This window comes from Asparagus officinalis, chromosome 8 (genome assembly GCF_001876935.1).
Source record: "Asparagus officinalis chromosome 8, Aspof.V1, whole genome shotgun sequence".
In the NCBI taxonomy this organism is placed as follows: domain Eukaryota; kingdom Viridiplantae; phylum Streptophyta; class Magnoliopsida; order Asparagales; family Asparagaceae; genus Asparagus; species Asparagus officinalis.
The window spans coordinates 963,130-985,183 of record NC_033801.1 but is presented as its reverse complement, the minus strand read 5'-3'; the positions used below and the strand labels follow the sequence as shown (position 1 = coordinate 985,183).

Below are 22,054 nucleotides of genomic sequence, written 5' to 3'. Positions count from 1 at the left end.
CGATAAGTGGAAACGGATTTTTTTGGACCAGACCCGTATCGAATCCGCGTCCAACACGTATTGGACGCGGACTCGTTGGCCCAAATAACATGTCCGTGTCACGCAGCATCCAGATACCTGGTGGCCCTGGCCGTCAATCTGGTTTGAGCGGTGCATATAGGAGACGCCTGTCCGTTGTTGGCAAATGATTATAGTTTGGCGATTAGAAGCACCATAACAGATACAAATACATGTATATCTCCGTGAGAAAAATTAATATCCATGGCTAGGCACAAGCTCTACTAAAATCGAATACAGACACAGATATACATGCGGATACAAAATAGATACGGGAAAACCGTATAATATTGAAAAGTATAGCTCATATCATACGAGAGAGTTCGTTAATAATATATGTGTTAGTTATTATATCTTAAAACTAAGAGAGTGTTTGGTAACTCATTCGCTAAACTAGGTTAGCGGAGCTAACATGAATGAGGCTTTGTTTTTTGTTTGCCTTAAATCAGATTAGTGAAGAGTTGCCAAAACCAACGTAAGGTTATATTTGGTGATCATAACAGTAACCTTCGAATTTATTCATCTAAATGCTAAAACAATTGCAAGATATATATTTTGACATTTTGAATACAAACTCGGATACATCTACTTGCGCACCCATATTGGTAAGGGCATCTCCAACCCAGCAAAAAAATGGTGCAAACAGTGTTTTTTGTTGCACTGTTCATTCTCTAACACAGCCTCATTTTGGTGCAGTAGAACAGTGCTGCACCAAATATGCCGTTGCACTGTTCATCCACCCCATTACTGTTCATTTTTCAAAAAAATCTAAATATTTTTTTTACCTCTTAATTAATATAAAAATAGATAAAATGAAATAAGCTGAGAATATTTTGAGGATATTCTTTTTTGGTACAAAAAATGGTGCAATGGGTTGGAGATGTATTACTATTTGATGTGACTTTTGCACCATTTTGACGTAAAATTTGCATCATTTTGGTACAATGGGTTGGAGATGGTCTAATCATATGCTATATCCGGATACGACTCTTTTGGAGGACAAATTTTCAAAACCATCCCATTTGCGATTTTATTCCCAAAAAAAGACCCATTTCCTCTTTATTTGTAAAAACCGACCTAGTTTCAGCCTCAACGCTGAAACCAGGTCGTTTTTTACAAAAAAAGTTCCGAAACTTCACGGGAGTTCAACTCCCGTGAAGTTTAGCAGCTTAATTAAATAGCTGTTAAACTTCACGGGAGTTCAACTCCCATGAAGTTTCTTAGTTAAAAAAAAGTTGAGCTGTGGAACTTCACGAGAGTTGAACTCCCGTGAAGTTTAGCAGCTTAATTAAATAATTGCTAAACTTCACGGGAGTTCAACTCCCGTGAATTTTCGGAACCTTTTTTGTAAAAACCGACCTGGTTTTAGCCCTGAGGCTGAAACGAGGTCGGTTTTTACAAATAAGAGGGAAATGAGTCGTTTTTTGGGAATAAAATCTCAAAAGAGGTGGTTTTGAAAATTTATCCCTCTTCTGGAACCACGTGGCCCAGAAAATATCGGAAAAAATATTATAAATGCCAACTAGCGAAAGGACCCGGACCCAATTGTGATCTTATCGGTACCTATTTCTACACCCGACTCGACGCGAACCCATTAATTTAATATATAAGCCTGTTAAAAGTTAGGGCTCAGTTCGCTCCTCTCTCTGTGTTCCCCATTTTACTCCCCAAAACCCCGATCTCTTCAAACCCCGTCTCTCTCTCTCTCTTTTTTTCCCCTCCTGCTCATCATCTCGCTTTCGTTCCAATTTGCGACCGGTGTTCTCGCCGGCGGCGGCGTCCTTGACTTCCGACTGATCCTATCTCCGGCGACGTAAGCTGCTACTCTTATTTTTAACTCTCTATCTATTATTCGTTCCTGATACCTTTTTCTTGAATATTGTTAGCACCTTTATTTTTTGTAGTTCTTTTACCAGTGTATGCTCTTCTTGTTTCAAGATTAAATCTTTAATCGAAAAGCTCGAATTTTTAGCGCTCTTTAGCAAATTTCTAGGCTGTTCAAGGAGTACTTTTCTCCCCCCTTTTGGAGTAGGATTGAATATGATATTTTGACTTTAATGATCTCGTTCGAAAGTTAATTTCTTGAATTCCTATTTCTTTTTCAATTTAGGCAGTAATTTAACCAGAACAGATAAACTCGTGGATACATGTTAAATAGACCTATTTCTTTTTTTTATTTATTCTGAATGCAAGCTCTTTAAACTTTGCAAAAAGTTATTACGGTAATTATCTTTTTAGACTCTATCAACTGATTCTCCTCCCCTATTCGAATGCTTTTGCAGCTGGTCTGTTGATTACTCATCGTGTCTCCCAGATATTTGTGCGGATGGCCAACAATCCTTCCGGGCCACAGGTAGACTATACATCAACACTTCACATCTCTTTTGGATACAAGAAAAACCTAATATTTTCTGTTAGGAATGAATCAAATACGTATTAATTAATTTGAAAGTCATTTAAGCCACAGGTAGGATCAACAGGTCCACCTAAAATATAGAGCCACCTAAGAGTATGCAGGCGGAATTTGGCGGCATTCAAAGGCTATTCTAGCCTCAACTCTTGTACTTGCTCCTGAAAAAGGTTTAATTATTTTATTCATATTGCAGTTCAGACCTGTGGTTCCACCTCAACAGGGTCATCCATACATGCCTCCGGCATCCCATCAGTTCCTCCCTGTTGGACAAGGGATGGCTGGACCAAACGGTGGAATGCCATCACCCCTTTTTGCGCAGCCACCACAGCATATGCCTCAGAGGTCTGGAGCTCCAGGTCAAGGTTTCCCTTCGTCGCAAGTGACTCCAATGTCATACATGCAGCAAGCTAGGCCACAACACAATGCACCAGTTGCAAACAACCATTTGCCTAATTTAAGTGGAGCTGGAATGTCTCTTTCTTCATCGTATACAGTATGCTCTTTCATGTGCCTACTAACAAATTGTCATTGTTTTTAAACTTTTTTTGCTTTTGATTGACATGTATTTTCTTGACTGCAGTTTGCTACCTCCTATGGCCAGCCACCAAATACTGTCCAGGCTACATCACATTACCTACAAGTCCCCCAAATGCAGACATCTATTGCACCTGCAGGGGGTCAGACTTGGCCTGCACCTGAAACTCAGAATTCGCAGCTTGGTCCCCCTCTCATTCAGGCTGGACAGCAGCCTTCACCTATGGCTGGCATGGTTCCTGTGAGGATTTCTCGATTTTGTTTAGTTTGCCAATAAATATGCCTCTTCTTTCTACTACTTTATTCTTCATGGGCATTGACCGCTTATTCTTCTCTCCGTCTGAAAATTCAGAATTCAGGCGCACATCCTAGCTCCAATGAGGCATCCTCTTCTGATTGGCAAGAACATACAGCTGCTGATGGGAAAAGGTACATGCTAATTGACAATTAATTCTTGCTTTGTTTGCCTTTTTTTAATTCAGTTCTATGTGGCTGAGTTTCATGTCTTATTGGTTTTTAATCTTACCTTAGTCCGCCGTTGATGTAATGTCTGTATTCTTGGCGTGGTATTGATTGCTTGATATTTCCTTTGGTTATAGCTTGCCATTTATCTACCTTTTCTTCCATGCAATATAGATACTATTATAACAAGAAGACCAGGCAATCCAGTTGGGAGAAGCCCATTGAGCTGATGACGCCCCTTGAGGTTAGTTATATTAGTTATGATACATTTCGATTCTTTTGTACACTTCTCATGTTTGTTTTATTAGTGCATCAGCATCAAGTACTTGGCAATTCCTTTCCTGAATGCTGACAATTGTAACCATACTAGTCGATCAAATTTGTTTTATTTGTATTTCTCTGTTTCTTTGCATGTTCTTCTTCCTGGTTTGTAGATATCTTTTGGCACGTCTGGAGCAAAAACCGACTGCTATGTGTGGTCATTGTGAAGGCCAGGTTTCAATTTTCTCAAAGCAGGCAATTATTGCTATTTACCTTTATTTCATAATGAAGGGGTTTTTTCTTTTTGCATGTGACACTAATAATGATTAGTCAATAGAAAGTAGGGTTAATAAAACCTGCCTGCAGTTTATTTATAGTTATAGTTATGGTCCCTTTCATAGAGCCATTTGGTTGTTTTTTTTATATTGTGGCCTTTCGGTACTGTGAATTGACTGAGTTGTCTATTTTCCACTTTGAATCAGTTAGAACTATTATCAAACACCAAAGGCAATGATGTTGTTCCTTATAATAACAGTTCAATTGCTCCCTTTTTTTGTTAATGTGGACAAATTTGTTGCGTGTTTTGCACTAAAATGACTATTGGTCATCTAAGCTGTCAAAATTTAGATATAGCTACATTGTTTTGTTTATGCGTCCCTATTCTCGTGTGTACGTTTATTCTAGTCATTCTAATGAGTTATCTAAAAACCTGTCCAGGTTACAAGGCGAGAAGTCATACATTAAACAAGTATATCAATAATTAGATAGGTTGAATCGGTGCACATAGACGGAGCATCAAGTGATAAATATCATTGCTTCAATCTTCAAACTATCACCTTTTCTTGATTCCTAAGCTGATTTACGTCTTTAGATGAAATCATATTCCTTCCCATCTGGCACTGTAGATGGGTCATGTGTTTATCACTCGTTTTGTAGGGCATAAATATTGATGCTATATTTTTTAAGTCCAGATTGTTATCCGCAGGTGGTATAATACATAGCACTAGTAGTGGTTTAAAGTTTGGATTCACTTGCCAATGCTCGATTTCTATGTAATGCAGATATAGATTCATCTTGTTTCTTATAGTGAGAAGTCATCGTATTTACAATTTGTTCTATTGAGAATCATATGATTTCGCTTTTTTGTCCAGAGGTATTTTCTTACTTTTAATAGAAATGCATCGTATTCTCATTTTTTCCATTTATTGGTTCTTTTTAGAAAGTCGGCTATTTTTTTAAATCGTGACAACATGTCAGATGAACTCTCTTGCATAGATGGACTCCCTTGCATAGACTTATTTCCAGAAGTTATCCCCAAGTCTCCTCTTTTCATGTGTCACGACTGTCATTTTTTGGCTGATTGTTTCATTATTATTAATTGATCAGCTATAGGCAAGATCACTGCTGTTAAGGGAGCAATTTAACACAGTATGATATGATAATATTACATAGTCAAGCTAGTCTTTCAAACACAGGAATGTTTGTTCGTCAGGAGATTGATAGATGTATAATTGATAATGTCACTAATTTACTGTAAGGTCCACTTTAGAGATGTATTCTACCATTGGTGATGATGTAAAAATTGAGGGGCTTGATAAATATTTTTTTTGAATGGTAATAATCTTTTCTATAAAGTGGTTGCTTCAGTAAATTTCACTTTGAGGGTATTAAGGAAGTATATAGTTTGTTGCCGGAAGGCTATCTGTGTCTAATTCTGTGATTTTACAATCTTTTTAACTTTATCGTTTTGAGTAAATTGAAGTCTTTACTTAAAAAGTTTTACTTGTTCATCTACTTTGACTAGTTAATGTGGTCTTTTTATTTGATCATTATTTAAGAGCAGTCCATGCTTGTTATTGTAGTAAAAAGAAATCAAATTATATAGTAGTTATTAGTTAATTGGAAAATTTCCCTTATTAGATTATTTAATTCATAATAGATTATCTGAAAAGGAAAATTGGAATAACCAACATCCCTTAAGCTATGATTCTTTTCTTTGAAATCTACAATACCATTGAAAGTTTATGTATTTCTTTTTACGGAAACCGGTTGTCCTTTCCTGTTAAAGTTTATACTATAATAACAATCTTGTCTCTTCCCAACCATGGACCTTATAAGTCTTTGAGTGTGTTTAGGAGGTCTTATTTTTTGAAGCTTATAAGCTATGTTGGGTTTTAGTGTCTTTTGGCTTTTATGATGAAAACTTTATAAAACTTGTATGGGTAGAAAAGTTATTCACTTGGTGAAACTTAGCTTATTTAGATGAGCTTATAAGGTAGTTATTCAAAAGTAGCTTATTTAAATGTGACTTAAAAGGTAGCTCATTTGAGGTGTCACCAAACATGTAGATATGGTCCATATGGATAAACTAGTTTAAAAGCTCCTTGACCAAAACATCAGCTCCCCCAAATACCTTCATAATCTATTGCCAGCCGTTAACTATTTATTCCCAGGTCTCATTATTTGAATATAGCTACAGGTTTTACCTATATTTTACTCACTATATCCGTTAATTTAATGTTTATGCTTGATGAAACTTGACCTTTCTATGATATTGTTCCAAATTAAGCAGTACAGATCTGTTGTGCGCTCTATTCTAAATCAAGCATCCTGTCATTTGACTACTGTACTCTTAGTTTCTTGGATATGTATAACATTCGATTTCTATCCTGTTTTAATTAAAAACAACTGAGCATATTTAAGATTTTATGGATCTTAAGCTTTAGAAGTGTCTACTTACTGTGATCTCGATCTTGTATATGATATGCACGACATGCTGTATACCACAATGACATTAACTACTTGCATAAGTTCCATTAGTAATTTTAGCCTTATATTCTCAGGCAATGTTTCATTTGCTTATTTAATGTCCAAACTTCTATTTATAATCTTGTTCCAGCCAGAGTTACCATTTCTTTTCATCTTATACTGATGGTCAATTTCTGTCATCATCTAATCATGATAGATGATTTGGGTATGACTAAGTTTGATTGGTATCGATGCCCTTGACTTAAATAGTCCTTTTTAAGGTCGGTCCCAGGTACATGATATCTACACTCTAGAGGTATGATGTGATATATTTTTGGATGCATGCTTGTTGTTCATCCTTGCCATAATGATTAAATTTTATCATGTATTGTCAATTCAAGGTTACTTGAGAACTGTAGCTGATATTTGTCCTTCTGTAAAATAGTTTCTCGTTCTTGATGCAAACTCTATATATTTTATCTCTTCATAGTCTTGCTTTACATACAAAATCCTCTTGTTGCTAGAGCAATCTACAGATATGGCCCAGTATTTAAAGTTTTGTGTGAAATAACTTTCAACATGGATGGGAGATTACCTTTCTGACTTTCTTTGCCCTTTTCCGTTATAACATGTAAAGTGATAGTGCCACTTCATCCTATTGGTTGTCTTTCATTGGGGAGTCATATTAGTTCATTATATCATTAATGGTTCGCAAAGTTACAGATTGTTTGTACATATATCTCAATACCATACACAAGTTTCCATGTCATTTATGGTCGTAGACTGGTAATCAAGTTTGTCTTATCAAACTTCAGTTTTATCTTGACATTGTTTTGGTATGTTTATTTTTGTCAATGAAATTAGGTTATGAGACAACAAATTTGTAAAAAGTAGGGTACAAGTATAGGTTATGGGACACAACAAATTTGTAAAAAGTAGGGTACGGGGACGCGGCTATGTAGATGTAGTTATGTATATTTATTTGTATTAAAATTAATAGTTTACATATGATCAATATTATTTTTTCATTTACATAAGGTCAATATATAAGAAATAGATGTGAGGTGTAGAAAAGTAGGGTACGGGTAGAGGTTATGGGACATGACAAATTTGTAAAAAGTAGGGTATAGGGTCACGGCTATATAGATATGTATATTTATATGTATTAAAATTAATAGTTTACATATGATCAATATTGTTTTTTCATTTACATAAGATCGATATATAAGAAATAGACGTGAGGTGTAGAATATGCATCCAAGAAGGGTATGAAAAGTGCTTAAGTTAAAACTATGTAATGTATAATTGAGTAAACGCTTGAATTTGGTATGGGTATGGGTATGGGTTCCGATAGAAGTACCCAGGTAACTTAGCAAAATTTTCTTTCCCCCTTCCTTTTCACTTTAACTTACCCGTTGGACCTAAATTATCTGATTGGTAAATCCAATTAATATCTTTTGCCACTTATATTGCTGTGAATAATTTGAATCTTTTAACTTGTTTACTACTTTATCAGCTGTTCCATTTAGAATAAACACATAATTTTGAGGCAGGTAATTCATAGCTCACTATTGCTTCTGGTAACCTATTTATAGGAATCTGTAATTTTACCTGCAATCTACTCAAATATGCTTTTGAGACTTCTGAGGAATGGGACTTGTGGAATGAACTGAACTCATTTGCGACATCAATGGTTTCTGTAGGAGAAGAACTTTATGGTAGAGAAATCTTCTAGTTTAATCTCAGATTGCTATAAGTCAATGCGCCTTCATTTGTATTTTCATTGCGATATTTCTTATTCTCTCAGTTTCTTAATGACTGCAGAGTGTATTGTATTTATTCATGCTTTCATACCTCTCAATATGTTGGCACACATTTACCTGGACTGTAGACCAAGACAATTTAATAACTATTGTTGCAGAACTTCCGTGGTCTTCCCCCGCAACAACCTAAACTTTACCATTTTCACTCTTTAATACACATTTAATTAAATATTCCTGTAGTTCTCTTGAGGCCCTTGCAATATCCCTAGTGCATTGCATATTCTTTCTAATTATTATCTTTCTGGTTCAACTTTTTAATGTATTTTATGTGTCTATATTTCTGGCTTATTTTAATTTGTTAACTTGTCTCAGAGGGCTGATGCATCTACTGAGTGGAAGGAGTTCACAACTGCAGAGGGACGAAAGTGAGCTTATTCTATTCTTTTTTAATTTTTTCTGTCTGGTTTTTGTTGATACTTAATATTATTAATATCTTATGTCTTTCAGTTTGATGAATGAATGATAATAGTCTTCTTACTTTTGGTTCTTTTTTTGGTGCAGATATTACTATAACAAGGTTACAAAACAATCCAAATGGACTATTCCTGATGAACTCAAGGTTTATTAAGCTTTTGTTTTGTTACTGGTCCTTGTAATATTTCATTCCAGGCATATTGTAGCTTTTGGCTTTCCTTAATTTTAAAATTTTTATTTCAATTTATTTTCAGTTAGCACGAGAACAAGCAGAGAAGGAGGCAGCTCAGCTTAATGTGACACAAACAGCAGCTTCTGCTGATACAGCTACTTCTTTGGCCACAGCAAATGTTGGGACTCCTAAAGTGACATCTGCAGTAGCATCTAGTCCAGTACCAGTGACGGCTGCTAGCGCTGTCATCCCACAAAATGTAACAGCGTCAGGATCTCCACCTTCAATCAATATACCTTCTGTTACAGCTTCTTCTGTTACCTCTGGAACAACAGACGTAGGTGTGTCTCTTGGCACTCCTTCCACACCATCACTCCCTGTTTCTGCAAGTAATGGAGTTCTTTCTGTTGAAATGGATGCTACAACAACTGCAGTGGAGTATGATTATTGTCAATTTTACCTTAACTATTCATTTTTTACCCTTTGCTCATTTATTTTTACTAGCTAATGTTTTTATTTATACTTCTGGCAGCAATGATGAACGTTCATCTTTGCCAAACATTGCAACCCCGCTTGATGGAGCTTCTGCTCAGGATTTGGAGGTATTCCCACATTGAAGCTTTCTTGCCATCTTGCTAAAGCCATATATTAGTTTGAAATTTTTTGCAATATGTATATTTGTCATTTGGGTGGTAGTGATGGCAAATGGGTATTCATTTGAAGGCGAGGCTAGCTATAGCTAGTGATAGAAACAATCAGAAGGCGATGCAACGATGGTCCTTTATTTGATTTTTACCCTCTTCTTTTCCAACTCTTAAACAAGGCAGTGGTGGCTTAACTGTGGCTCTTGGCCTTACCCAGGTGCCGAAGAGGTCCCTGCCTTGGTTTCCACTTCACTTCTCTTTAAAACATAATTAGCTACAGGTCTTGGGCAGCTAACGTTTGTGAACTCAATTAAAATTTTAATACACTTAATTAATAATGAAGTCCTAGGAGATGCTGCGGATGCCAAGTAGGTATTTCGACAATTTGTTTGATAACATCATATTCTCAGAAACATCAGTACCCCCAAAATATGAAAAGGAAATTTTTTGTGTGCATACTTGCTAGCATGGACAGATTGCATTGCATCCTTCTGTCTATTTTTTTCTCGGTTTCAGGGAGTTTAATTTCAGAGCTGCTTCTTTTTGTTTCTAAAATTTTGATAAACTTTCTAGTTTAAAGGGAACATTATGGTCTACAGCATTGTGTACGATGCACCCTATTATCATATATTGTATGGAGAAAACAGGTCTTGCGTCCTTTTTTCTGTCAAATCTATATAACTGATGCGCGCACATGCATTTTTTTGTTATCTGGATTGTTATTTGATGCGCACATGCATTTTTTTGTTATCTGGATTGTTATTTGATGCAGGAAGCCAAAAGGGGTATGCCTGCAGCTGGAAAGATAAATGTCACTCCTGTAGAGGAAAAGTTTGTGGATGAGGAACCTCTTGTTTTTGCAAACAAACTGGTAATAGTTTTACATTTGTACTGTGACACTTGGTTTCTCTTCTTTTTTTATGTAGAAGTTTGTAATCTAATGTTTATGAACTTGCAGGAGGCAAAAAATGCCTTCAAGTCACTTCTTGAATCTGCAAATGTAGAATCTGATTGGACTTGGGAGCAGGTTTTTTACGCACTTTGCTTCAAACTGCTATGTACTATTTATTCTATTTATTCTACAATATGATATTAATTTATTTTCAGACCATGAGAGTTATTATAAATGACAAGAGATATGGTGCTTTAAAGACGCTTGGGGAGAGGAAACAAGCATTCAATGAGGTACCGATACATAAACTTCTAACAGTTTATCCTTGAATCAGTTGCGATAGTTTTTTTAAAGGACTTCCAGTACTTACTGGGTCACCATATCTATTTGTTGGCTTGGATCATTCTTGTTATTCATGCGTTGGTTCTGTCTCAGTACTTGGGCCAAAGGAAAAAACAAGATGCTGAAGAGAGGCGCATCAGACAGAAAAAAGCACGAGAGGAGTTCACTAAAATGTTAGAGGTGAATCTCATTCTGCTTAAAGGCATCTCTTTAGACCTCAATACTCATTTGTACTCTGAACACTTGTGTCTATTGATTCCTATAGGAATGCGAAGAACTCACATCATCCACCCGATGGAGGTTTGATCTCATTCCTGTGCCTTTTCCATATATACAATAATCTAGCTGAAGGCCTAATTGGTATTTCTGTAACAGTCGGTCTTGAAATTGTAGCTAGTTTTCTGTATTTGGATTGTTGATCTATCTTTATGAAGTTTCAGTATTTAATGTTTTTGCAATTTTGACTATTTCAGCAAAGCCGTAACTATGTTTGAAGATGATGAACGATTCACTGCTGTTGAGCGGCCTGGAGACCGCAAGGATCTCTTTGAAAACTATCTGGTGGAGCTTCAGAAGAAGGTTCTTAACTCTGCTTTTTACATATTAGATTTCCTAGTTGTAATATTTATAAGATCTGATTGTGTTTTGATTTTTCAGAATGTTAAAGGTTTGTTGAGCATCATTGAACATATTCCTCTTAATTTGCGTTTCTGTAAAAGTGATAAAATTATATCTTGCTTAAGTGTGTGATTTGCCATGCCATTGCAAGTTTCTTATAACTTTGATTTATATCTGTTTGTTGTATCTCCTTATCATTATCGTCTTATTTTCTAGGCCTTTAAGCATTAACATATGGTTGGCTGTGTATCAAAACTTTGTGCTGAAGGGCAACACTAATTATTTGTCAGAATTATATTTGGCTGCCAAGCTAACATCAATTACCTTATTTTTTTTGCATTTGCATTGATTTACTTAGAAAGTTACATTTGAAACTTCTTCCTGAGTTAGAAGTATCAATGAATGGAAACTGGATTTGATGTTTGGTATAGTGACTGTACTATAATGTGGGGGAAAAGAGTCTTGCTCACTTAGGCCCAAATTGATATTGCTTTGCTTTTTAAGTGCGGTTCTACTAATTTTTTCAAGAAGTAGCCAATAATGGGAGTTTTCTCTCCTTTTCTTTTTTTTGGATGCATGTTGAAACTACTTCTGCTTTTAGGAGGGTATTTTTTAGAAGCAACTTGTGGGTGCTTTTAGAAATAGCTTTTGCTTTCTTCTAGTTTATATATCACATATACCTTTTGTCTTTTGATAATGATCATTAAGCACAATTATCCAAACATCATAACTATTTTTAAAGCAGTTTTGATATTTAATTACCAAAAAAACTATTTTCTGCAGCTTATATAAGTTGCTTCTATAGACTGTTGTTATAAGCAACTTATTATAAGCTCCAACAGTACCAGACTAGCCATTGAACTGTTAGTTCACAGTTTGTATACAATTACAATTAAGGTTATTGATAGTGGATAGCATCACATAGCAATGAGGCACTGCTAAGGCTATGTGCGCCTATGGTGGCAAAATAGCAACAAATAGCTCATAGTCAAATAGTTGTCCTATTTAAGTATATTTAAATATTCTAAAAAATGAGAAAAATTACAGAAAAATCTAAAAATTCTACAAATGCATATTTGATGATTTGTAGAGATCCTAAGCATGAAATAGATGTATAATGATTGCATAATATTAACAAAGTACTCTAAAGAATAAAAAAGTGTACTTGTTTATAAAAAAACATCGTTATTTGTCTCATTCCTTCAACTTTTAAGTTTGTAATACAAAAATTGTCAACAATAAAAAAACATTGCTTAGTAACACCATCATTATATTAATTATTCGCAACTTGACATAAAAATAAAATCTTTAAGCATATATAAATGAGCAAAGCAAGATAATGTCATGATAGATAATAACAATCTATATACACTAAGCAAGCAGACTCTAAGCAGATGTCAAGTAGGATTTGATTATGTAGCGTTTTATTTCAAGCCAGGTCGGGTTTGGGTCGCTAATGGGTCAGAATTTAAAACTAATAGCCTATTAAGAATAATGTTATTTAGCGCTTAAAAGAGCTTTTAAGCGCTAAACAACGCTATTTCGTACTAGGGTGGACATGGGCGGAGCCAGTTCAGGCCCGTGACCTGGCCCTCCCGGTTCAAGGCTGGCCCTTACACAGGCCTCGGCCTAATCAGAGTGTGTTGAGCCTACTTCTCTGGTCCTGGGTATAAGACTGGATCCAGCCCAGCCCACGACCTGCCTAGGTGCGGGCCAGGTTTGACCTGGCCTACGACTCGTGGATCGTTGGTCGGCCCATGGGTTTTTCGTTCAATTTTTTCTATTCTTTTACATTTTTAATTATATTAAACTTGTATTTATAGTTATAAATTATATGTTTTAGTAATTTAAACTTGTATTATACTATTTTTAAATTTGTATTAAACTTTTTAATCCTTCACAATAGACAACAACGAGCTTTAAGCTCGGTGCTTTGTGTCTTAATGGGCCAAAAGGCCCACGAGCCAAAAACATATGGTCTTTTGCCTTTATTGACAACTAGCTGTAGACCCAAAAGGCTAAAGGAAGAGTTAGCCTAACTAAAAAATATGTCATGGGCGGGTCGGGTGTGGGCCGGGCCAGCGTGGGTCGGGCCTACCTCCCCCAGGTCTGGGGTTAGACCCGGCATAGCCCAGACTAGCCTGGCCCCTAGCCCAAGTATATCATGTGCGGGGTCAGGCCTAGCCCATTAAGGGCTGGGCTAGGCCGTGACCCATGGCGGGTTACTGTATCCAATCCGGTCCCTAGCTGTCCCGTACAAATGGTTGATAATATCCAGAGTAAAGGTGAATGAAATATCTAAAACCGGACCACTGAAAACTGATATTTTGTGGAGTATGTGTCCATTTTGTCAGCACCCTCCGTATTTATTTAAATACAGATATTCAAAGAGCAGGGTTGGAATCTTTCTGTAACTTTCTACAGATTTAACATAAGCAGAGTGCATATGAAGATCCCATTGAAGCAGCAAATACTATGCATATTGTATGTACATGGGTGAATCAAGCTGTGAATCCTATGCATAATGTGCGCATATCGGGTGAATCATGCTGCATGCTGTCATAAATGGCTATTCTTGGTGTTACCTGTATGACGGGGGAGTTTGTAAACAAAGACCCTTCTTATCATCTTCTATACTGAGATATCCCATGAGTTCCCGCAAGTTGAATTGAAATTTTGCCATCAACTTCTTGGCCTAAAATAGTAACCTTTCTTGGTAAAAGTCCGTTGATTCAGACAATTGTATCCTTTTTGAACTGTAAGCACATCTTTTGAAGCACGCGGTTCAAAAAATTGTGGATGGGTGCCCCCATTGTGGATTGGTTAGAATTATTTGATTAAAAAACGTAGGTTCTGCATTTTTTTGTCCCATATTAACAACAACGTGAGTTTTCCGACCTTGTTGAGATAGTAATAATTTTTTTTTTGAGTTGGTAACTGTGGAATCAACCTCGTTTTATAGAAAATATATTTCCATTATTCTATTTTATAGAAAATTATTCTTTGAGTTGGTAACTGTGCATCTCTTTGAAATCAGAAGACTTATTTGGTTGGTTTTTTTGAGCAAAATCATCTGAATGCAGATATCAGTCTTTTTAATTTTCAGGCATACTTAATAAGATCCATTTTATGTGTTTTCATATGCATTATCTTCTGTGTGTAAAATTTTGGGCTACAATTGGAACGCCTTCCTCTAAAGATTATTAATAGTCTTCTAAATATGCATCTTTATTCTTTAGAACTTGGCTACTTTTTGCACTATCTTGAATATTGTAATGTGCTGCTATGACTTCTATTTTCATGTATAGTAGACCATGTGCCTTACGTAGTTCAGACATCTCTAAAAGGTCATGGACAGCAGGTTTCAGATATTTATCTGATGTCCTAGTATTTTATTGTTGTCTACATCGCCAGCAGTATATAGATTGGATGCTAACTTTAATTCAATTCTTTTGTTCTTCTCGACTCTTATGAAGGAAAGAGCAAAAGCAGCAGAAGAGCACAAGCGAAACATTGCAGAATATAGAACTTTTCTTGAATCATGCGACTTCATCAAGGTGCTATGTAAAAGTGATTATCTTTTTCTCTCATATAGTAAGGCTTTTGCTATGTATGTACTTATTGCTTTTCTTTTATATATAGGCAAACAGTCAATGGAGGAAAGTTCAGGATCGCCTGGAGGATGATGAGAGATGTTCTCGACTTGAGAAAATTGATCGACTGGAGATTTTTCAGGTAATCTCTCCCACATCTTAATTCCTTTAGCATCTTTTTTTATTTATTTTTCTCGAAGGTACTTCTGCTAATCTCTATATAATTCAGGAGTATATTCATGATCTGGAGAAAGAGGAGGAGCAGCAGAAAAAGATGCAGAAGGTGTGTTTTGGTTTATTATATATTTTGGGGACATTTGGAATATTCTTATTAGCCTTTCTACGAATTTTCTAGGAGCAATTAAAACGGGCAGAACGCAAAAATCGGGATGCATTCCGCAAGATGATGGAAGAAGATGTTTCTTCAGGTTTGCTTACAGCTAAAACTCACTGGCGAGATTATTGTGTAAAGGTATGTAGCAAAATTCTGTCCATATATGAAATGGGATGTCTTTACTCTTGCTACTCTTAATAGCTTTTTTGCCCCCGGGAAGGTCAAGGATTCACCATCCTACCTAGTGGTGGCATCAAATACGTCAGGTTCGACACCTAAAGACCTCTTTGAAGATGTTTCAGAGGAGCTTGAAAAGCAGGTAGTTTTGGAAACAATTCTGCTCTGTATGCCTTCTATTCTATTTTACTTTTTCTTAGGATATTGGTTTTCCTTGAGCTGGGTAAAACCTAGTATTACTATCGCACCACTATGGAGCGTTCTGTAGCACTGTATCCAATCCGGTCCCTAGCTGTCCCGTACAAATGGTTGATAATATCCAGAGTAAAGGTGAATGAAATATCTAAAACCGGACCACTGAAAACTGATATTTTGTGGAGTATGTGTCCATTTTGTCAGCACCCTCCGTATTTATTTAAATACAGATATTCAAAGAGCAGGGTTGGAATCTTTCTGTAACTTTCTACAGATTTAACATAAGCAGAGTGCATATGAAGATCCCATTGAAGCAGCAAATACTATGCATATTGTATGTACATGGGTGAATCAAGCTGTGAATCCTATGCATAATGTGCGCATATCGGGTGAATCATGCTGCATGCTGTCATAAATGGCTATTCTTGGTGTTACCTGTATGACGGGGGAGTTTGTAAACAAAGACCCTTCTTATCATCTTCTATACTGAGATATCCCATGAGTTCCCGCAAGTTGAATTGAAATTTTGCCATCAACTTCTTGGCCTAAAATAGTAACCTTTCTTGGTAAAAGTCCGTTGATTCAGACAATTGTATCCTTTTTGAACTGTAAGCACATCTTTTGAAGCACGCGGTTCAAAAAATTGTGGATGGGTGCCCCCATTGTGGATTGGTTAGAATTATTTGATTAAAAAACGTAGGTTCTGCATTTTTTTGTCCCATATTAACAACAACGTGAGTTTTCCGACCTTGTTGAGATAGTAATAATTTTTTTTTTGAGTTGGTAACTGTGGAATCAACCTCGTTTTATAGAAAATATATTTCCATTATTCTATTTTATAGAAAATTATTCTTTGAGTTGGTAACTGTGCATCTCTTTGAAATCAGAAGACTTATTTGGTTGGTTTTTTTGAGCAAAATCATCTGAATGCAGATATCAGTCTTTTTAATTTTCAGGCATACTTAATAAGATCCATTTTATGTGTTTTCATATGCATTATCTTCTGTGTGTAAAATTTTGGGCTACAATTGGAACGCCTTCCTCTAAAGATTATTAATAGTCTTCTAAATATGCATCTTTATTCTTTAGAACTTGGCTACTTTTTGCACTATCTTGAATATTGTAATGTGCTGCTATGACTTCTATTTTCATGTATAGTAGACCATGTGCCTTACGTAGTTCAGACATCTCTAAAAGGTCATGGACAGCAGGTTTCAGATATTTATCTGATGTCCTAGTATTTTATTGTTGTCTACATCGCCAGCAGTATATAGATTGGATGCTAACTTTAATTCAATTCTTTTGTTCTTCTCGACTCTTATGAAGGAAAGAGCAAAAGCAGCAGAAGAGCACAAGCGAAACATTGCAGAATATAGAACTTTTCTTGAATCATGCGACTTCATCAAGGTGCTATGTAAAAGTGATTATCTTTTTCTCTCATATAGTAAGGCTTTTGCTATGTATGTACTTATTGCTTTTCTTTTATATATAGGCAAACAGTCAATGGAGGAAAGTTCAGGATCGCCTGGAGGATGATGAGAGATGTTCTCGACTTGAGAAAATTGATCGACTGGAGATTTTTCAGGTAATCTCTCCCACATCTTAATTCCTTTAGCATCTTTTTTTATTTATTTTTCTCGAAGGTACTTCTGCTAATCTCTATATAATTCAGGAGTATATTCATGATCTGGAGAAAGAGGAGGAGCAGCAGAAAAAGATGCAGAAGGTGTGTTTTGGTTTATTATATATTTTGGGGACATTTGGAATATTCTTATTAGCCTTTCTACGAATTTTCTAGGAGCAATTAAAACGGGCAGAACGCAAAAATCGGGATGCATTCCGCAAGATGATGGAAGAAGATGTTTCTTCAGGTTTGCTTACAGCTAAAACTCACTGGCGAGATTATTGTGTAAAGGTATGTAGCAAAATTCTGTCCATATATGAAATGGGATGTCTTTACTCTTGCTACTCTTAATAGCTTTTTTGCCCCCGGGAAGGTCAAGGATTCACCATCCTACCTAGTGGTGGCATCAAATACGTCAGGTTCGACACCTAAAGACCTCTTTGAAGATGTTTCAGAGGAGCTTGAAAAGCAGGTAGTTTTGGAAACAATTCTGCTCTGTATGCCTTCTATTCTATTTTACTTTTTCTCTGTATGCCTTCTATTCTATTTTACTTTTTCTTAGGATATTGGTTTTCCTTGAGCTGGGTAAAACCTAGTATTTGCAAAGAATTCCTACACATTCCTTTTGATGTCCTTTCCCTAAGATAGGTTTAAAACTAGATGCTTCTCTGAACTTTATGGAATTAGTCATTGATATGGAAGCTGAGGAATTCTGGAGTCTGAAAATCTTTCATTCTGTATAAGACTATCCTCTATGTATGGTGAAAAAGATCATTCAGTTACATAGGCAATGCTATGACTTCAATCTATGTGGAGTACATATGGTTGTATATTTTGTTGAATTCAAGATACCTAATTGGATATGCCAGATAATTTATCGCTATGATTCCACACATGTCCATATTAAATACATAGATACAGACATGCAAATATCCATATTTGTCAAAGTACAAATATTGTATCAGTTTCAAGTCGGATCGTATGTATCCATTTGGATCCTTATGTGCACTATACTGTGGGGGGTTATTGGTAGAGGATTGACACAACTGATCGATAACCTCTTATCATTTGATAGTAATGATTGATTTTATAGGTCCAAACTTTTTATACTGCTACTGACTGAATTATGCTAGTAACATGAACACAAAATATCAACTTCAAAGATGGATAAATAGTTACCTCTAACTAGCAATTCTCAATCACTAGTCTTTGAATCAGTTTCCTGTTTCCCTGCATGTGATAAAGCGGTGAAGTTAGAAACACATCCTCTTGTATTAGTTTTCATCTTAATTCACACGCGATATCTAATGGTAGTTTGCTTGAGTGTCAGTTGTACACATTGTTCCTTACGGAAAGTTGAAACTTATATGTGGTGTGACAGATAGGGTAACTACTCTGTAGCTTAGTGGTTATATGTGGATACTCCTGCTCTTGGAAAGTTTCACTGACATGTACCTCCATTTTTTATTTATCGTTTAGGTCATACCATATGGCATACCCCAAATATCCGAGTTTTAAAAAAAAGTCTAATGAGTGAAGGATGTCTTTCTCCGTCCAAATTGGACTGGGTACAATTTGAAATTGATTTAGTCAAGTCACGGTGTTCTACTAACTGTTAAGCGTCACACAACACACACACGCAAGTGCATGCTTCACACTCACAGTTAGCATACCGCCATGCTGTAGTGTTTTAACTTTTCTTGGAATTCCTGCATTGGTATGTCCACATCATATTGGCATCCCTGTATCCATCCATCACAAGTTGATTTGCTTGTTGAATTCCAATAAAGTGCCAACATCAGAAACTTCATCTTTAAACATTGTTAATCTTGGCTGCAACTACTGGGGCAACATGCAACTGCAAGTGAAAGTTGATTGTTATATGATTCCTGACTATCCTATTCGCAGTACCATGATGATAAGGCTCTGATCAAGGATGCGATGAAGACTAAAAAGGTAATGTAGCATGTCATTTAGATTCCCTTCCTAACTATTTTATGTATTTATTGTCAATGCTTAAAATTTCAGATTGTTCTGACGACAACATGGGATTTTGAAAGTTTCAAAGATGCTGTTTTGGATGATGAGAATATGAAGGGAATATCAGAGATAAACTTAAAGGTAATCCCCTCGTCTTTTTCTCTGTTCTGCCTGCAATTTATAACTTTTATTTAGGATTTGGCATTTGCCTTCTGATATTTTCATTCTGAAAGGTAATTAGATTTATTTTCTTCTGATTGTTAGAACTATTGAGCTCTTATTTGTCAGCATTCCCTTTTCTCCCCTGTTCTGCATGTTGGACAAGTTTTCATCACGATGTAGTTAGCTTTTTAAATTACATTCTCAAAAACGTGATATGTTCTAGGTTTGATGGTAAATGAGATCTCCCTTTTGATTGGAACAATTAACTAGTAGTAGCAAGCCCTTATTATTTGTCAGCGATCTTTTCCTCCCTCTAATATGTAAGTGTTTTCTTCATTCTTGACCCGTCTTTAAGGGATGAGAGAAAAAAAGTGATGTGTGTGATTTATCAAGTAATTATTCGTGAAATTCAAATTTATGAGTGACTCCAAGAGGTTATGGGAAAGGCTAATTCAAAAACAATGGAGACAAATAACTGCATATGCAGGAACTGGTTTGACTAGTTGGTCTGAATTGTACCAAGGAAAATGTCTCTTTCTAGAACAATTGGAGAAAGTTTTCCCAAAAGGAGATAAGAATCTTACATTTACACGATTTTCTGGTAGTATATGGACGCACCTTTATAAGGACCTCACCCAGAAGTTTTTATTTTTCTGTAGCTCGTATTTGATGACTTACTTGAAAGGCTGAGAGAGAAGGAAGAGAAAGAAGCCAAAAAGAAGCAACGTCTTGGAGACGATTTCACAGATCTTCTGCATTCATTCAAGGTAATAGTGATTTTATTGTTAAAAGAAGTACTTGCTTATCCTGTCTTATCATATTTGACTTTTTTTTGTGGGCAGGAAATAACTGCATCTTCAAACTGGGAAGAAAGCAAAGTGTTTTTTGAAGATAGCCAAGAGTACAAGTAAGCATCATAATCCGTAATTTTTACTGCTGACATACTTGTTCGCGTACTACTAATTCATCCACCAATATATTCCCGATTAATAATTGTTGAGGAAATTATAGGTCCATTGATGAGGAGAGCTTTGCAAAACAAATATTTGAGGAGTATGTTGCACACTTGCAAGAAAAGGCAAAAGAGAGAGAGCGCAAGAAAGAAGAAGAGAAGGTAAAACATTTGATGACAACTTTCAAACGAGCTTTTCTCTGATGTGCTGATCTGTTTCTTATGTGCTTGATTTTCAGGTGAAGAAAGAAAAGGAACGAGAAGAGAAAGAGAAGAGGAAGGAGAAGGAGAGAAAGGAGAAAGAAAGAGAACGCGAGAAGGAGAAAGGAAAGGAGCAAGACAAAGAAAGGGAACGCGAAAAGGAGAAAGGAAAGGAAAGGTCTAAAAAGGATGAATCAGAGATTGAAAATGTTGATGATAGTCGTAGTGGAAAGGACAGAAAGAGAGAAAAAGACAGAGATAGAAAGCATCGAAAGCGTCATCACACTTCAGTAGACGATGAAGCCTCCGATAAAGATGAGAGAGAGGAGTCGAAGAAATCGCGTAGGCATAGCAGTGATCGCAAGAAATCTAGAAAGGTATTTACATATTTACCATTTTTTGGTCAAATTTTTACAGTACCAGTGTCACTTGTTGCTTAACTAGCTTTTTTTCTAATTCAATACTGTGACTTGTGGCAGCATGGATATACTTCAGATTCTGATACCGAAATCCGTCACAAAAGGCACAGGAAAGATCGAGATGGGTCTCGTAGAAATGGTGCTTATGAAGAGCTTGAAGATGGAGAACTTGGAGAGGATGGGGAAATCCGTTAGTGTTCTTTACCTTAAACCTTTTGGGGGCTTGATATTACATTTGCAATGATTAACAAAGCTGCATCAGATCAAAGGTCATACAAATTTCTTAGTTTTGCTTAAAAAAAACCCCCACGAAAACAGTCGTAGCTTAAGATGTTTTTTGCACAGTGATGTCTGACAATGAGTGAAGTGATGAGCACTGGAGTCATAGAGTTCAAAGTACAATTCTGCTGCTTTAGCTTCTCTTCTTTCCATGTGATGATTATGTACTTGTTTCGAGGGTGCCATGTTCAATTGTTAATGGTTATAGTAGTTTTATTTTCAATTTTTTGACGGCTCCTGAGGTTGCATATTACATCCACCAAATGTCGAATCAGGGAATCCACAATTCGGCTGTCAGCAAAGGTAGTAGTATCCATGTATCAATATTTTGAGGGTATTGAGGTGCTGAATTGATTCAATGCGAAAAAGTAAGAAGCCATGAAGTGGCACCCTCTTTACTTTACTGCCTTTAATTTTTTTTTTTTTTTTTTTTTTTCATGTTTTATTTTTTTTTTTTTTTTTTTTTTTACATGTTTGAGGTAAGGTCGCCAAGATTGTTTGCATTTGAACACATACTTGTCTCATCTTTCTTTGCATTAACTTTTTTGTTATATTATTAACGGCTTGAAATTGTTTCATAAGCTGAAGAGGGAACGGTTGCATGCATGACTTCGAACGCTCATCAGCTCATGGTTGTTGGGGTGTTGTTTTGTTTTGATTTTGACGTTTTCATAGACCTGCTAGCAATAGCTGGTGTTAGTTCATCCTCCTGAGTGACCGCTGATGCCTCCCCCGAGCCGAAGATCCCTCGTCCTCCT

At 36.1% G+C, this 22,054-nt stretch overlaps 1 protein-coding gene and 1 long non-coding RNA gene across 5 annotated transcripts; one reads left to right on the top strand and one right to left on the bottom strand.

The window, feature by feature from the left end:
- Positions 1,684-21,519, top strand: LOC109851303 (pre-mRNA-processing protein 40A). Of its 4 annotated transcripts, XM_020421361.1 has the most exons (28): positions 1,684-1,870; positions 2,340-2,410; positions 2,664-2,963; positions 3,051-3,245; positions 3,357-3,433; positions 3,641-3,710; positions 8,611-8,663; positions 8,800-8,857; positions 8,967-9,322; positions 9,417-9,486; positions 10,301-10,399; positions 10,487-10,555; positions 10,636-10,713; positions 10,856-10,942; positions 11,028-11,062; positions 11,236-11,341; positions 14,857-14,937; positions 15,023-15,115; positions 15,203-15,256; positions 15,329-15,445; positions 15,528-15,626; positions 19,212-19,259; positions 19,332-19,424; positions 20,105-20,212; positions 20,288-20,352; positions 20,457-20,559; positions 20,637-20,975; positions 21,078-21,519. In XM_020421361.1, the coding sequence occupies exons 2-28, from the start codon at positions 2,384-2,386 to the stop codon at positions 21,210-21,212; spliced, it is 3,015 nt and encodes a 1,004-aa protein (XP_020276950.1). In that variant the 5' UTR covers positions 1,684-1,870; positions 2,340-2,383; the 3' UTR covers positions 21,213-21,519. The 4 variants fall into 4 exon arrangements, with proteins under 4 accessions (XP_020276950.1, XP_020276952.1, XP_020276951.1 ...); XM_020421363.1 differs by lacking the exons at positions 1,684-1,870; positions 2,340-2,410; positions 2,664-2,963; positions 3,051-3,245; positions 3,357-3,433 and adding an exon at positions 3,901-3,961; XM_020421362.1 differs by lacking the exons at positions 1,684-1,870; positions 2,340-2,410; positions 2,664-2,963; positions 3,051-3,245; positions 3,357-3,433 and adding an exon at positions 3,901-3,982.
- On the bottom strand, positions 15,648-18,232 carry LOC109851306. Its single transcript, XR_002249760.1, has 2 exons — positions 17,896-18,232; positions 15,648-15,714 (listed from the first exon to the last, which is right to left on the bottom strand). It is a non-coding gene; the product is annotated as an uncharacterized LOC109851306 (long non-coding RNA).

Excerpts from the sequence above, each read along its gene's own strand:
- LOC109851303 (XM_020421361.1), top strand. The coding sequence starts at position 2,384 with ATGGCCAACAATCCTTCCGGGCCACAG. Across the intron at positions 15,446-15,527 it reads GGCGAGATTATTGTGTAAAG|GTCAAGGATTCACCATCCTA; the intron begins GTATGTAGCAAA and ends GCCCCCGGGAAG. Across the intron at positions 20,560-20,636 it reads GCAAGAAAGAAGAAGAGAAG|GTGAAGAAAGAAAAGGAACG; the intron begins GTAAAACATTTG and ends CTTGATTTTCAG.